General features: G+C 28.5%; 1 protein-coding gene across 1 annotated transcript in view; it reads right to left on the reverse strand.

Annotated features, from left to right (window-relative positions):
- The window catches only part of LOC116766524 (eye-specific diacylglycerol kinase), a 90,302-nt gene that overhangs the window by 39,181 nt on the left and 36,653 nt on the right, over positions 1-14,468 (reverse strand). Inside the window, 2 exon segments of the mRNA XM_061522682.1 lie at positions 13,400-13,614; positions 14,394-14,421. Coding sequence (XP_061378666.1) covers positions 13,400-13,614; positions 14,394-14,421 — 243 coding nt within the window.

Consider the following 14,468-nt stretch of genomic DNA (forward strand, 5'->3'; position numbering starts at 1 on the left):
ATCAATCATTGTAACATAAGCTGAAAGTAATTTCATAGCGGCACACGTAATAAAAACGTATGAAAAGAGATTTCCCGTCCGTGAGGCACAACATTTATCTCGACGAATAAGAACCGTCAGGCTACAATACCAACGACATAAATAACACTTGAACGTAATTTACAGTTTTTGAGACAATTTATTAAAAGTTTTCTTTCTGTGGAGAGTGAATTCATAACGTGCAAGATATAATGAGTTTAGGAACTTCTATCAAGTGGAAGAGAATTTTTTGATAAGACTTTATTGATAAACAATAAAAATAAAATGACTGTTCTACAAGGAACAATTTCTTTATAAACGTAACCCCATATTAAATAATCAACTACTATGAACTACGAGGCAGCTACAATCTTATTTAGCTTGATTAAATGAAGTCGGGTCCTGAATTTAAATTTTGGCCCTCCAATTACACTGTAAGCATTTTAGGACTCGATTCTCTTTTTTATATTTTTAGCCTGTTCCATTCGATGTTTTATTCCATCAAAATATTAAATATGTATACTCAGCCTTATAAGGTTTATTTTTTATACTTTTGAAACAATATCTCCTTTTAATTTAAATTATTTGAATATTTTATTAACGTCCGTCAGATCTTTTTTAATACAAACAAAAAAGGTAATGTCGATTCGGTGTCAAATTTTCACTTCAATTTTTTTTTTATTTTACTATAAAAAGTAACTCGACCCTTTCAGAATTTTGAATTAATTAAAATTAGGAATTTAAGAGAAGGGGCAGTATGAAAATCAGTACATCGCTTTACAATACATACTTCATTACTTTAATATAAAATAAAATATATGCGACTGTTAATATTTAACTGTGCAGGAGTGTAAAATTAAATTGAATAACTAACGAGGGACATTTTCAGTGAAATTAATAGGTTAATCTACAAAATGGATTACCAGAATTCGATATTTGGCCATCAAATAGTAGCTCAAGTTGTATAGATAACAATGTTTTGAAATACTAAATCTGGCAGTTAGCTGACAGACCAAGTGTCCTTTGAGATTTCTGTCAGTAAATAGACACTTCTCAGAGACTGTTATTACTTACGAACAATTTGAAACCTCCTGTACAGTGTTAATGCCTATTTAAAAGCCGATTATCATACATATAAGTGAAAAATGTCTAAATGATTACAAATTCTATACTGAAGTTGAACTCAAACCATAAAATATGGTCATATTTTGTATCATAAATTATAATATATATTAATTATTCTTTTTAACTGTATTCCCATTTTGCTAGAAATATACAGTCATATTTCAGCAAACTAAGAACCGTAAGCTACAAATCAATGCATATTTCATTATGAGGCTGAGAAATATAGGACCTCGGCCTACAACTCGAACAAAGGGAATAAATTCCTTTAGTTCATTCAGTAAATTGTTTTTAAAACGGTTGTCTCTTCTGTCTTTTGTTTTAATTTTAAGAATACGTTCAAAAACTCCAAAACAATTATGTGCTTGTTAAACCTCATTTTTGTGAAAAAGAAAAAAATACATTATTACTTGATTTTAGGCATTGCATGTCGTTACAATACGTACTCTAAACAATTATTATATGTAACCATAAAAAGAAGAATGGTGTTAAATTCATTTAATACAATAAATTGGCGTAATATTGTGACAAGTTTAAGTGAAAGATATTTTTATAATTATTAAAATAATTGTAAAAATCTTATATTAAATATTATATTATATTTTAAATGGTTTTTAAGTATATGTTTTCTGTGATAGTGATGATATGAAACACGTTATTAGAAAATGTATCAAAAGCACGCTTTGTTCTACGATTTCAATTTAAAATGCAAGTTCCATTGTGGAGTTTGAAAAGAAAACATCATGTACATTCCCACACAGATTTTGATAGCGTCAGTGGTTCTTAACAATAAGAAACATAGAACAGCTATGTACGTTTATTACGAACGAGCGCCATTAATTATCTCCGAAGAAATAATAAAAAATAAAGGTGTTTTATTCTAGACGAAGCTTAAAGTAATAGAGAATTTCTAAACACAAATAACTTTGAAATATCCTCAGAGTGTCATAGCATTTGTCTTTGGCAGAGCAATAAATAGTAATAAAAAAGTATTCTTTCGCAATGTTACCAAATGATAATGTAAAATAATTTGGTAAGATATCTGATAAATCTATTGGGAAATTCTTATGTTTTTATATAATAATTAACGTATGCTTATTTAAAAACTATCTAATTATGAAATAAATATTACTGGTTAAAAACGATTGTATATATAAAGAAACTAATATATATATATATATATACTATGCTTACAATGCTATAAATAATTCCGTTCTTGTTGTAAATGTTTCTGCATAGATATTTAAATTAGTTTTTCAAAGAATGTATTCCATAACAAAACAGTGCCGTAGTAAACTGTTATTAATAAGATCACTTCTGAATGTCTAAAATTTCAAATTTACGAAAAGAACAATTTCATATCAAAAAACAAATATAAGAGGGTACTTTTGTAAATGAGGGTATAATATTTTTAAAACACCAAAAAAAAAAACTCGCCGAAAATAAAATGTTTGAGAGATTAGGTTGTCTCCTAATTTATTTACGAAGGCTTTCGAGTTCTTTTTATTTTAAACCGAGGCTTCATTTCCCATTAAGAATTAATATGCGGTTTATTTAGTCGTGAAAATATTATTTTTTTTTATTCTAAACTTGCAACATTTGTAATTATTGTATTTATACATGAATTAATTGTACAGGAAATAAAAATGGCTACAATTAATAAGAATTAAAACAAAGTCGTCCTCTTAAAATGAATTCTAAAATATAACAAATTCGAAATTTGTAATGGAATACGTTCTAAAGGTAACGCGAACTATAAAAACGTATCTTTTGTTTTCACCGGTACCAAAATATAAGCGGCTAATTGGATAGTGTACAAAAGCATTGAAAAAAATTCATAAACTGTGTTGCCATAGTCAGCGAATATTAGATTATGTTTTATTTTATAAAACAAAATCCGAATATCAAATAAAAAAACATAAAAAAAAAATGTGTTTTAATTGACACACTTCATTTAAAACTTCTTAAGTTTATATGTATCTATACATGGATATGTAAATTGTGTATATGTTTTATATATGCAAATTTTAATTATCTACAAAAATATTTAAATTTAACATAGTTTTTTTATAGTATTATATATGGCCCTCTGAAATTTTGCACCATTTTTCAAGACTGAGAAATATTATTAAAAATAACTTATATAAGATAAGATATGAAATATATCAGTCATTCGTGATGTAAACAAAAATAATTGTCCAATTAATATAATTAATAACGGCGATGTCTTATGTTCATGGTTATAACAAAAACTCTAAGTGTATGAGAACTAATAGTTACTAAGTGTTGTCATTTCAGTTCAGCTCGAAATATTCAGCGTTCATGTAAAATAAAAAAACATAATAGAGCTGATAACAAGCCTCTTATATGTCGAAGTTAGTTTAAAATGAATAATATAGAAATAAAATAAAAGGTTCAAAAAATAAATAAAAAAAACGAAATAACTTAAAGAATTTACGAGTTTTATAAATATTTGAAGGAAATTTTGCGATTCACGTTTTTCATTTAACGCCATTCATATTGAAATTTATATTTTAATATACGTTCAAAGCAATCTGCTGCCGAAAATTTACTGCAGAAATATAAAAAATTTAGGTGGTTATTACTTTCTTATAAAATATGAGATAGAGATACTAGCAAAGTAAACGTTTTGATATGGAGTTGCTTGTGATATTTTATAATTTTAATAGCTGAGCGGTTTTAAATAATGCAATGATATGAAAAAAATGTCGAATATAGCGTATTGATTATACATTTGTTTGGTACTAGAAATGACTTCTATGCGAGTTCTTATTCTCTCTAGGCTCCGTTTTGAATAGATCTTTCAATGCATTTGCTGCTTTTAAGGTTAAGATTAGAAAAGTAGAAAATGTAGATGTACTAGAAGAATTGATTTGTTCAGATTGAAGCCAAAAACTAATATCGATATAAACTACCAATAAACTCTATCCCGGTTATGAAATTTAGTCATACAATATTTTACGTACGTGATAACATTATTTGTATGCAAAATTACGTACATTGACTATCACCGTATTTTGTTATAATCATAAGTGTTTTTTTTTTAAATTTCAATTAAACCTATCAACACAAATTTAAAACCCATTTTATTGATTTATATTGAATTTTTTACTTTATGTATATTATCTGTAATTAATTATGAAGACCTTCTTTCTAGTAACAACAAAATAGAAAATTTCTAAATGGCAAAAGTTTGACATTGACATGAATAATGATTACGTTTTTGACACTAAATAAAATCTTATAAATATTATATTTGTTGAAATAAAAAACAGAAAATCGAGTGTCTTAACAATAATTATCTATATTTCATTACTGAATTATAAAAAAAAAATTACGAACAAAACTAGTTTGCACAAAATTTTTATTTTTCTTATTTCTCGGCCATTTTATTTCTTATAAACTTAAAATAAGAATAAAAAGAATTGAATTATTTCACTGCGGATTATATTTTTTTCATAAAATATTAATAACTTAATTTTTTTTTTTATTAAAAAAATAATAATTTTCTTATAAAATTGTCTACAAAACTCAAACATGTTTAATGACGTTTGATGATAATTCTGAAAAATAAAATCAAAAAGTTCATTATGATTGCTATAATTACTCTATTTCCACTACTAAACCGTCAGTTAAATAGTAACTTATTTCATAAAATACAGACGAAAAATGCTTCCAAGCATAATATTACAATCTCCCACAGAATAAAAATTGTCATTCTCAACAACGAGAGAGTTATTTATTCTTTTTGTAGACAAAGGTTGATTCTTCTTTTGAATATATTAATCTTTTATCTATAGTGTGTATAACGTAAAAAACAACGTGAAGGTTCGTACGGGGACACTTCCGTTATCTATGGTTAAATATCAGTAATAAAAAAAAAAATACAGAGAAAATAATAAATAAAATGTATTAATACAGATTATATTTATCTATTGTTAAAATATTTTTATAACGTAGTAACTCTAAATGATCATATTATTGTTATTTTATTTAAAAAATACTACTGAACTACTTGAAGCTGTGTAGAAATCTGGTCTTGCCTTAATTAAATGCAATCGCCTTGCCATCTAACTACATTTGGCCTTCAATAATATAATAGAGTGACAGAAAATGTTAAAAAATAATTACCTATTTGTATCAAAAATTTTAAAAAAATCTATAAATATTTCTTTATACAGTTAAATTTAATTGTATTTAATAATTTTGAACTTCAATGAATTTGTAGTACGTTTAATGATTATAGAATTATTAACGGCTGTTACTTATATCCATTAGTTAAAATGGAACGTATCTAAACATCGATTTAATTACAGAGTCGGTTTGTACATATAGCAATAGGTCATTACCCTGAAGTTTTTAATTGAGATACTGCATATTGCATATTACTAGTCACTAGAACGCTGTGTGTTCAACCACAAGCACTTCATAATTAAAACCATTTTATGGTTGCGATCTAATGACCTATATAATTAATTAATTACGGGGTCATTCCGGAAAGTTTCAGTGATGGAATATGAAACACGCGATATATGGTAATAAAAAAAAACTAGATGAGTCATATTATTTAACTTCCAAAAATTAAGAATTAAGGATAAGAATTAAGGATAATATTTATAAATAAATGAGAGTGGAGTTTATTTAAGAATAATTCCACCGTTTAAATGTACATGTGAAATGTTGTAATTTATTTTAGAAACTTTTTACGAATATTATAATAACAAAAAAATTTAATTTAAACATAAATATTCCGGAGAGAACAAAGAGACCATTTTGAGAATAGCTTGAAGTATGAGCTATTCTTTAGTGGAGTATAAATGCATTGTGATGAAAAAACGGTCAAGTACGAGGAGAACACCTCGTCTTGATTAGACCGTAAAAAGGCAATATTAATAGAGCAAAATAAAATAATTTATTTTAAGGTTTTGATTAAAAGACTCTATTATATAATCGCCGTCATTTCTCTTTTATTACGGCAAGATATAATTTTTTTTATTAAGATAACAATAACAATCTACAAATAAGTCTTTGTGATTTATTGAAATAACTGCCTTCGGTTATAATTTACGCCAGATACAAAGCACACATACATCTTTGGACAATTGGAAGGATCCCAAACTGTCCCTCTTCTTACACGTCTATCGTAACCCCATTATTTAAACATAAATTCAGAGTATTTCTCCCTTATAAAGTGACATTCATTCTTCAGATAATATTTGCTTTGTTTGTAGATAATATATTTATTATGAATAAATAACTCTGTCAAAACAATCATTTGAATTCTTGATTTAAAAATACGTTATGATGTTATAGTGATTTCTAAACACGTAATACTTATAATGCTAGCTATATTATATTTTTAAGTCTGTTTAATACGAAAACAAGCTTAGCAAAGGACTTTTTTTATTTGAACAACAAATACTTCCTTAACATTTCAAATAAACACTATATATAATAAATTACTTTTATTACATTCTAAGGGTCGGAAAACAATTGAAATGTATGAAAGGTCGAAAAACAAATAATAGTTTTATATTATATCACATTTGGAAGGAAATAAAAATTTTATGGTTCATAAAACGGCCATACTGTCAAATCAGGTCAAACGACTGTCTCGAAATCTTCAAGTGAGATGTACGCATATCATAAAAGACCAATTCAATAGACAGATCTTGATGGCCGTTAAACAGGAACATAAAACATTTTATTAACGAAACTAAATTAAAAACTACAATAACTTATATACTCTGTGACAGTATTTTATAACTAGAAAATTGAAAATTAGGCTATTTTACCAAATATAATATAGATGAAATATACCGACTTATTTCTATGAAATTTTTCAATAAGATCCTGCTAATACGATAAATGTGTAAGTTTGTCAGGTTGAATTTATTCATGGATGTTTGTTGCTCTTTCACACAAAAACTACTAAACCAATGTTGATGAAATTTTATAGAATTATAGTTAAACTATCAAAATAAGATATGGCCTGTGATTTATGCCTTTATCGTGTTCAATTCTTGCAGAATGACTTATAATATTTGTAGTATAGTCACCTTAAACTATAGATGTCGCTGATGGTCGTTTACTAAAATATATATTGTTATAAGATTTTGTACATTTCATTCTTATCCTCATCCAGAAGTCCAAACAGGCAAAGTTATTAAAATAAAGTAACAAACAACCTAATTTATAAATTTTATTGAAACCGGTTAGTCTTGGAAACGTAAAAGAGCAAGTGGTACTCGAATAATATTATATGCACATTTATTCGTTTCTTTAATATAATTTTGTGATTTAAATTTTCCTCCTATTAAACCCTAAGTAATATATATAAAAAAATACTTTTCAGTGACTTTTAAGATAAATTTTTAACATGACATGTGTATTTGAGAAAATTATTAATTTTAATATTAAAACAACACTATTATTCTTTAATAACGTGAGTAAATTAAATATATTTCTAATTTACTTCTCATTAATGTTCAAAAACTTTGCTTAAATTAAAAACCTTATAAATGAAACTAGTATTATTCGGATTTACTACGCGGATTTTATTATTTAAAAACTACATACATACGTACGAGGCACACCTCGTCTGCCCGTGATCACGGTTGCTGCAAAGTAACCGAAACGTCGGGATTATGTAGTTTTTAAATAATAAAATCCGCGTAGTAAATCCGAATAATACTAGTTTCATTTAAATGAATACTCGCGAAAATCTTAGATCTCATTATTAAAAACCTTATTTTTTTTAACCGACTTCAAAAGAAGAGAGTTCTCAATCTATATATATATTTACTCTTCCACTACTGGAGTGACATACATTTTTCTGAAATATATTTGGTCCCTTGATTTGTTCCATACTTCTCAACTGTTACAATCATGATTCAGATATAGGAAGAAAATTACGAACATGTCAAATCTTCTTTCAAAGAAGAGTCAGAATTAACTTAAAAAACCTGTATACATCCTTATTTCCATATACATATTTCAATGTCATGAAAAATACATAAACAAAAATGAAGTTGAGGTGAGGGATTATGATCGAGCTAGTAACAGGTTATTACCAAGATAAATAAAGAATCGGCCCATTTCAACGGAAAAAACTTGATTTTTAAAGACTTAACTAGATTATTTTCTTTTTACGAATGCTTATAAAACATAATTCGTTGATAACAGCTCTGTTCAAATAAATTATGTAATATAAAATAATATTCAAAATACTAATATATTATTTGTTGGGGCTATAGTCTCATAATATGATTTCACTTATAATAAAAACCTTAAAGAAGCTTTTTATATTACGAAAAGTTTTTAATGTATACGTAATATTTAAAGGTCTTTGAACAAATTCAGGCCAAACAGACGATATCTTCAGTTGTCTTGGAGTGGTAAATCCATTTCATTAACTTAATTGAACTATTTAACACCGTACTTCAAGCTATGAAACAGCTGAGTCCGTTTAGTTGTCTCATTTTAAATCACCACCTGAACCTTTATCAGAAATTTGCATCGTAATATAACATACGGAGCTACCAGCTACTTAGCACATGACAGTATCAATAAGGTGGACATTACGTTACGAAGAGTTTGATGGAACCGTACGCTAAGTACGAGTATGCATTGTAACGGATATTCAGCGTTTTTCATTTACCAAACAAACAAGGACAAAGTATATGAAATTAATATAAATTAGTTACGACAAAAGTGTCTACCGTAACATTTTCTAATACAAGCCACTTATTGTTTGGGTATATAAACAATTTTTGCAGATTGCTTAATTTAATAAATGTTTATTATGAATTATACACTACATGCTGTTTAAACTTTCTTCTCCAGACTAATTGAATCAAATTATGCTATTATACTCGGTCACAGTACTCCGTAAATACGGCTTCAAGGATTTCTTTATGGTAAGCTAAACATACTGCAGTGATTATTTATTGGACTTCTCGACATAAGTTGTAATTGTATTTACTTTGTACAAAAGATTTAAACTTTAATTTTACCCTTGTTATGAATGTATGTTCCCTATGTTTGATTAGTGTGTAATAAGTAAATAGTAAAAAGTGAACAGTCTGAATTTGTGTAATCACATCAAAGTATCGATCAACAGAAAAGAGTTTATTTTTTGGTGTTACACCCCCAAGTCCTGGAAAAAGTCGACTTATTTCATTGGGAGCGTATAACATAATAAAAAAATATCATATAACCTATATTGGTAGACACTAGCAATATTAAAGTTTAAATTAATTTACCAATATTTTTAGGCTAAACCAATTTACTTGATATACACATATAAATATACATATACATACATATATGTATATTTTGTTTATTTTAAATGTTTTATTTAACGTCGTATCTGTAATATGACAGTCGCTTAAAAATGCATTTATTTTTAATAATTATACTTTTTTCATAAACAATTATTTAAAAAAATCAAATTTGAAAATCTTACCGCAAAATATTGTTATTCAATGAATCTGTATAAGGTTAGATAGAGTCAGTCATTGAGATTATGAAAGCAGACTACACTGACATAAATACACAAGCTTCTTTGTCTTAATCTATCAAGATAAAGACTATCTAGTATTATTATATATGTATTCAGCTAATTCTAGAATACTGTACGGAACCTCTTTTAGACAATCCATTCTGATGCTTGTCCGTGTGTCCTTAACCCAATATTCCATTTACTCAACTAAAATTAATTCATGTTATTTAGAAGATTTATAACCTATAAATATATAGTGATATAAATGCTTTAAACAAATATGTTATAGATATTGATGTCTGAAACGTGATTACGCATGCCTCATAAATACTAACTACGAGTTCTAATAACGGTCACAGTTGTGCATTTTCAATAAGAGAGCATCGAGTATACAAAGTGAAAATAAATAAAATGATTTATTTTATGTATTAATTCATATAATTTAAAATTAACTAAACATCTCAAACTAATTATGTATTTTGCTGATTTATTAAAAACGTTGAAAAATATTGCGTTACCATCACTACGCTTAGCACAAGTTGTATTGTCACTACAAACAAAGCGTTTCCCGTTCCCCATTCAATAAAATACGTTAATGCTATAATGGAGGAAGAATGATGAATGACAATCAGTTAACGCTCCGTATGTGGTGTGGCTATACAAACTTAGGGTAAGCGTGCAGATGTTACGTCCCTACCTAAGAATTCAATTTAGTTGGCCTTCATATTACTGAGATGTCGATATTGAGTGATGTTGAGAATCATGACATAAGTGATCCCGACGTGCAAGTTGAGGGCTCTAATATCGTTTACCTGACGAGCACTGGGATGCATCGGAGTTACCTAAGATTTTACTCGTGTAACTAATGAATTAATTCCACTTGGGAGCATGAACGTGTTAGTACAAAGTAAAGTAATCCAGCAAGCTTCATTAAATCAAAATGAAATAATTCATTTAAATATACATATTAATTAATAGAAAGTAATGTGAAAATTAAAATTCAACATCAAAGTGATATTCAAAAAAAGTGCACACTAATACGTCTTGATACTAATTTATTTTTAAATATTAACAAATTTAAAATCATTACAAGCATTTATTCTCAGCAACCTTCTTTGATTGCATAAAAAAAACATTTTAGAACAAACACACCTTTAATAATACAACACAATAGAAGTAACGTAAAAAAATATTCCAAGGGACGATTAATATCAAACGCAATGTTTAAACAGCGTGCGGTAACAGAATGGCATCTGACTCAGTTGGCATTCCCAGCACGTACCTTCAACAGGTAGACACGAATCAGATTTAACGTCCTGCTATTTATTAAATTCATTCTCGCAAACTCTTAAACAGAAAGAGCTCTTTTATTTCTTGTTTTCCAAATAAGCAATACTTTTACAACTGATTATAAATTAAAGTAAACTATAATCGTACACGACTTAGTCCGTTAATTAATTAATTAGGTCGTTAATTGTACAAAAACATCTCTCATTATGAAATAGCAATAATAGAATATAAAACAAGCCTTTATCATATTTTTTATATATAAAAATCCTACTTAGTAAAAGTTTTGCTGTTTTAGTACAAGCACAACTCAAAGAGAGTTAATAATGGATGAGATGAGTAGAACTTTAAAATACCGAACAAAATTTTCCAACTGTCTAAAGATATTGTAAATTATAACAGAAAATTCTTAAATGCAAATACTTGGACACGGTTTCTTTTAGCTGGGAGTCTACTTGAATAATCGTTGATTGACTACATAAATTATCTTGAACTGTTTTACGGGATTTTGCTTCTTTACATAGATTATATACTATTTAAAATTAATATCAAAACTAGTTACTTTTAAATATTTTAAACCTCTATTTGATACTTCTTTTTATATCGTATTACGATCTATTCAATCTTGTCTAACAATTATTTCTATGGCTCTATTTATTGAGAATAATAAGGACAAAAATATACATTAATTCTTATGATACAATTACGAGCAAATATGTTGAATGTAAATTGTCCCAAAGTAATGTTTCGGCTTAATTTTCATTAGAGAGATTGCACACACCTTTTTGTGAAATATTCACATTGACCCGAACAGATACACCCGAAAGCTTTCTAGTTAAAAAAATAAAAGCTCTTTTAATATATAACGATTTTCGAAATTAGAGAACCGACTAGCCAACTTAATTAATTAAACTTTGACCCATTTACAACTTCCAATAATCAGTTTATTAAATTTATTCAAGATCGCTTATAGATAACCTTATTAAGGTTTAGTTTCGCCGTTTTGGGGATGCCTTAAAATATTTCCAATGAGATACAGTTCGTGTTCCTTGTGATATGAATTGTTTTATGAGAAGTTTCATTTGAATGAATTGTGTTGGTACAGAAACGTCAGCGTGATTGGAAATTAAATCGTACCGCCAATCAAGTGTGCGCATGTGTTCAAATGTCCCATCGAAATTCGGTATTGATGGGCACTTACATGTGATCGATTTTATTCTGAAGGGCTATCTGTTAAAATTAATTATCAGTCGCCATTACATTTTAACAGATGGTTTTTGATTTGACCACTTATGTCTTCGGACAGCATAACGTTGTTTTATGTCCATTATTAAATGTTTGTTTGAATTATCAAAGGGACGTGTATTTTGTATCTGACTGTACGATATTTTAAAATAATGTACCAGCTACCGAATCTATTTTGACACAGTTGGTATGGAATGGAGTGTCATTTAAAAATATTAGTTAATTGTGAAAGTGACCTCTTTAATATAACGAGATCGAAGACTTCATTCACGCGAGTATTCATTTAAATGAAACTAATATTGTTCGGATTACTACGCGTATTTTATTATTTTTAAAACTACATACTCCCGACGTTTCGGTTACTTTGCAGCAACCGTGATCACGGGCAGATGAGATGTCGAGAGGATGTAGTTTTTAAAATAATAAAATACGCGTAGTAATCCGACAAATGTTCGTTTTCTTTAATATAAATGCTCTTGAAATTATTATTTGGACATCATTTAAAAAATCATCTCTTTTTTAAACTATGATTTAATTACAAGTCATCTTCAAAATTACGTATAGCATTACGATATACAAACGAATCACATTGACTAATAAATATCTAGACTTTCAGAATACGCTTTCTTATATATTGAATCTAAATAAAAAAATAAATAATGTAACAGTCAGATTTGAAAATGATACCAGCATTCACTTTCCTGGAAAATGTTTTAAAGAAATAAACTATCCGCCGACGCCTCATAGAAAGTATATTTTGCTTTCTTATTCGCTCTGTCCGCTTTACTAACACGGTAAAATATTTCAAACACCCAATATTATTCAGATTTTTTGAATTCTATTGTACAGGTGAAAGATCATACTTATCAAGAAATCTTTTGATACATAGAATAACGCTCATTTTTAATATTTGTTTTTCGAGATCATTCTAAATTTATGTCATAGATTTAGAAGATGTAGTTACATTTATAGCATTATAACTGTTATTACTGAAATGTATAACAATTATTAAATTATAATCATAATATCATTCACAAACTAAAGTCGGTCGATGTGTACCCGTACCTTGCTTCATTATATTCATCGATTGACCCCAATTTTCTAACAATAACGAGCTTCGAAGATTGACAGGCTGGGTAGATATTTACATTTTAAAGTTAAACCTACTGAAAATATATTTTATGAAAATTTATAATTCAATACCTTAATGCCCTGATGGCTACTTTAGATTTTCTTTTGATCTTTACAGCATGTCGTCTCCTCGTTCTGGCTACAGAGCCTGCTAACAGGGCTCCTTGAGCCTCTATGATAGCCTCATCGCTGGAGTACTCTTCGATGGACACGGGTAGGGCGGAAGGAGCGTAACGGGAGCTTCCCGCCCCCGCCAACCCTGCGCCCCAGGAGAGCATAGAACTCCTAAAAGACCTGAGCGCCTCCGTTGTACAGGCCCTCCAGCTTTGCAGCGGTCATACAACATATCGGCGCAGAACACCGAAGTCTTCCCTATTAGTCACGATGAACGCTAACCCAATGATGTCGTATCTATTCAATAGCGTGACGTAAACGCTTCGCCACAAACACACAATAGAGTTCGTTTAACAAAGAATTACAAAAGCACGTGGCCGGTAATTTGGTATGCGACGGTTGTGCGCTATATATTATCATAAAACAAACACCGCGGTATCTCACTCGTATTAGAGCAGCACCCAGATCGTCAACGCCTCTATTATATGGTGATATCACTTGCTATCACATAATTTAAGTACACCTATTGACTGGAGCACTTTGTTTTCGATGTCATAATGCTAATATCGACCCCACACATGTAACATTCAAATAATGCATATCTTCCGCAAAAATTGCGGTCGTTTACCTTGATGATAGATTTTATCAGCTCACATAGTGGCTTCAGGAAAACTAGAGCAATATGACACAGACAGTACCTTGGTATAACCTTGCTCGTAAAATATCTTCCAGTACACTATAAAGTGAGCCTTTTATATGACAATTTGGCAGATTTAGATAAGCTTCAGATAAATCGAGTTGACATTGGTGGAGCCGACATGCGTGACCTTCACACTGGAATGTATTTATATAGAATGCTATAATATTTTATATTATGGAACTTAACAATGTAAGTATTTATTTTGAGAACCGTGAAGTCAACAGTACTGTGTACTATTTATTTAGGTTTTCCTCTTGTTTTAAATGGAATTGATAAATGTCTATTTAATTATAAACACGTTAACATAGCACAAATTAGATTCACAAC

This window comes from Danaus plexippus, chromosome 15, assembly GCF_018135715.1.
Source record: "Danaus plexippus chromosome 15, MEX_DaPlex, whole genome shotgun sequence".
NCBI classification, from domain to species: Eukaryota; Metazoa; Arthropoda; class Insecta; order Lepidoptera; family Nymphalidae; genus Danaus; species Danaus plexippus.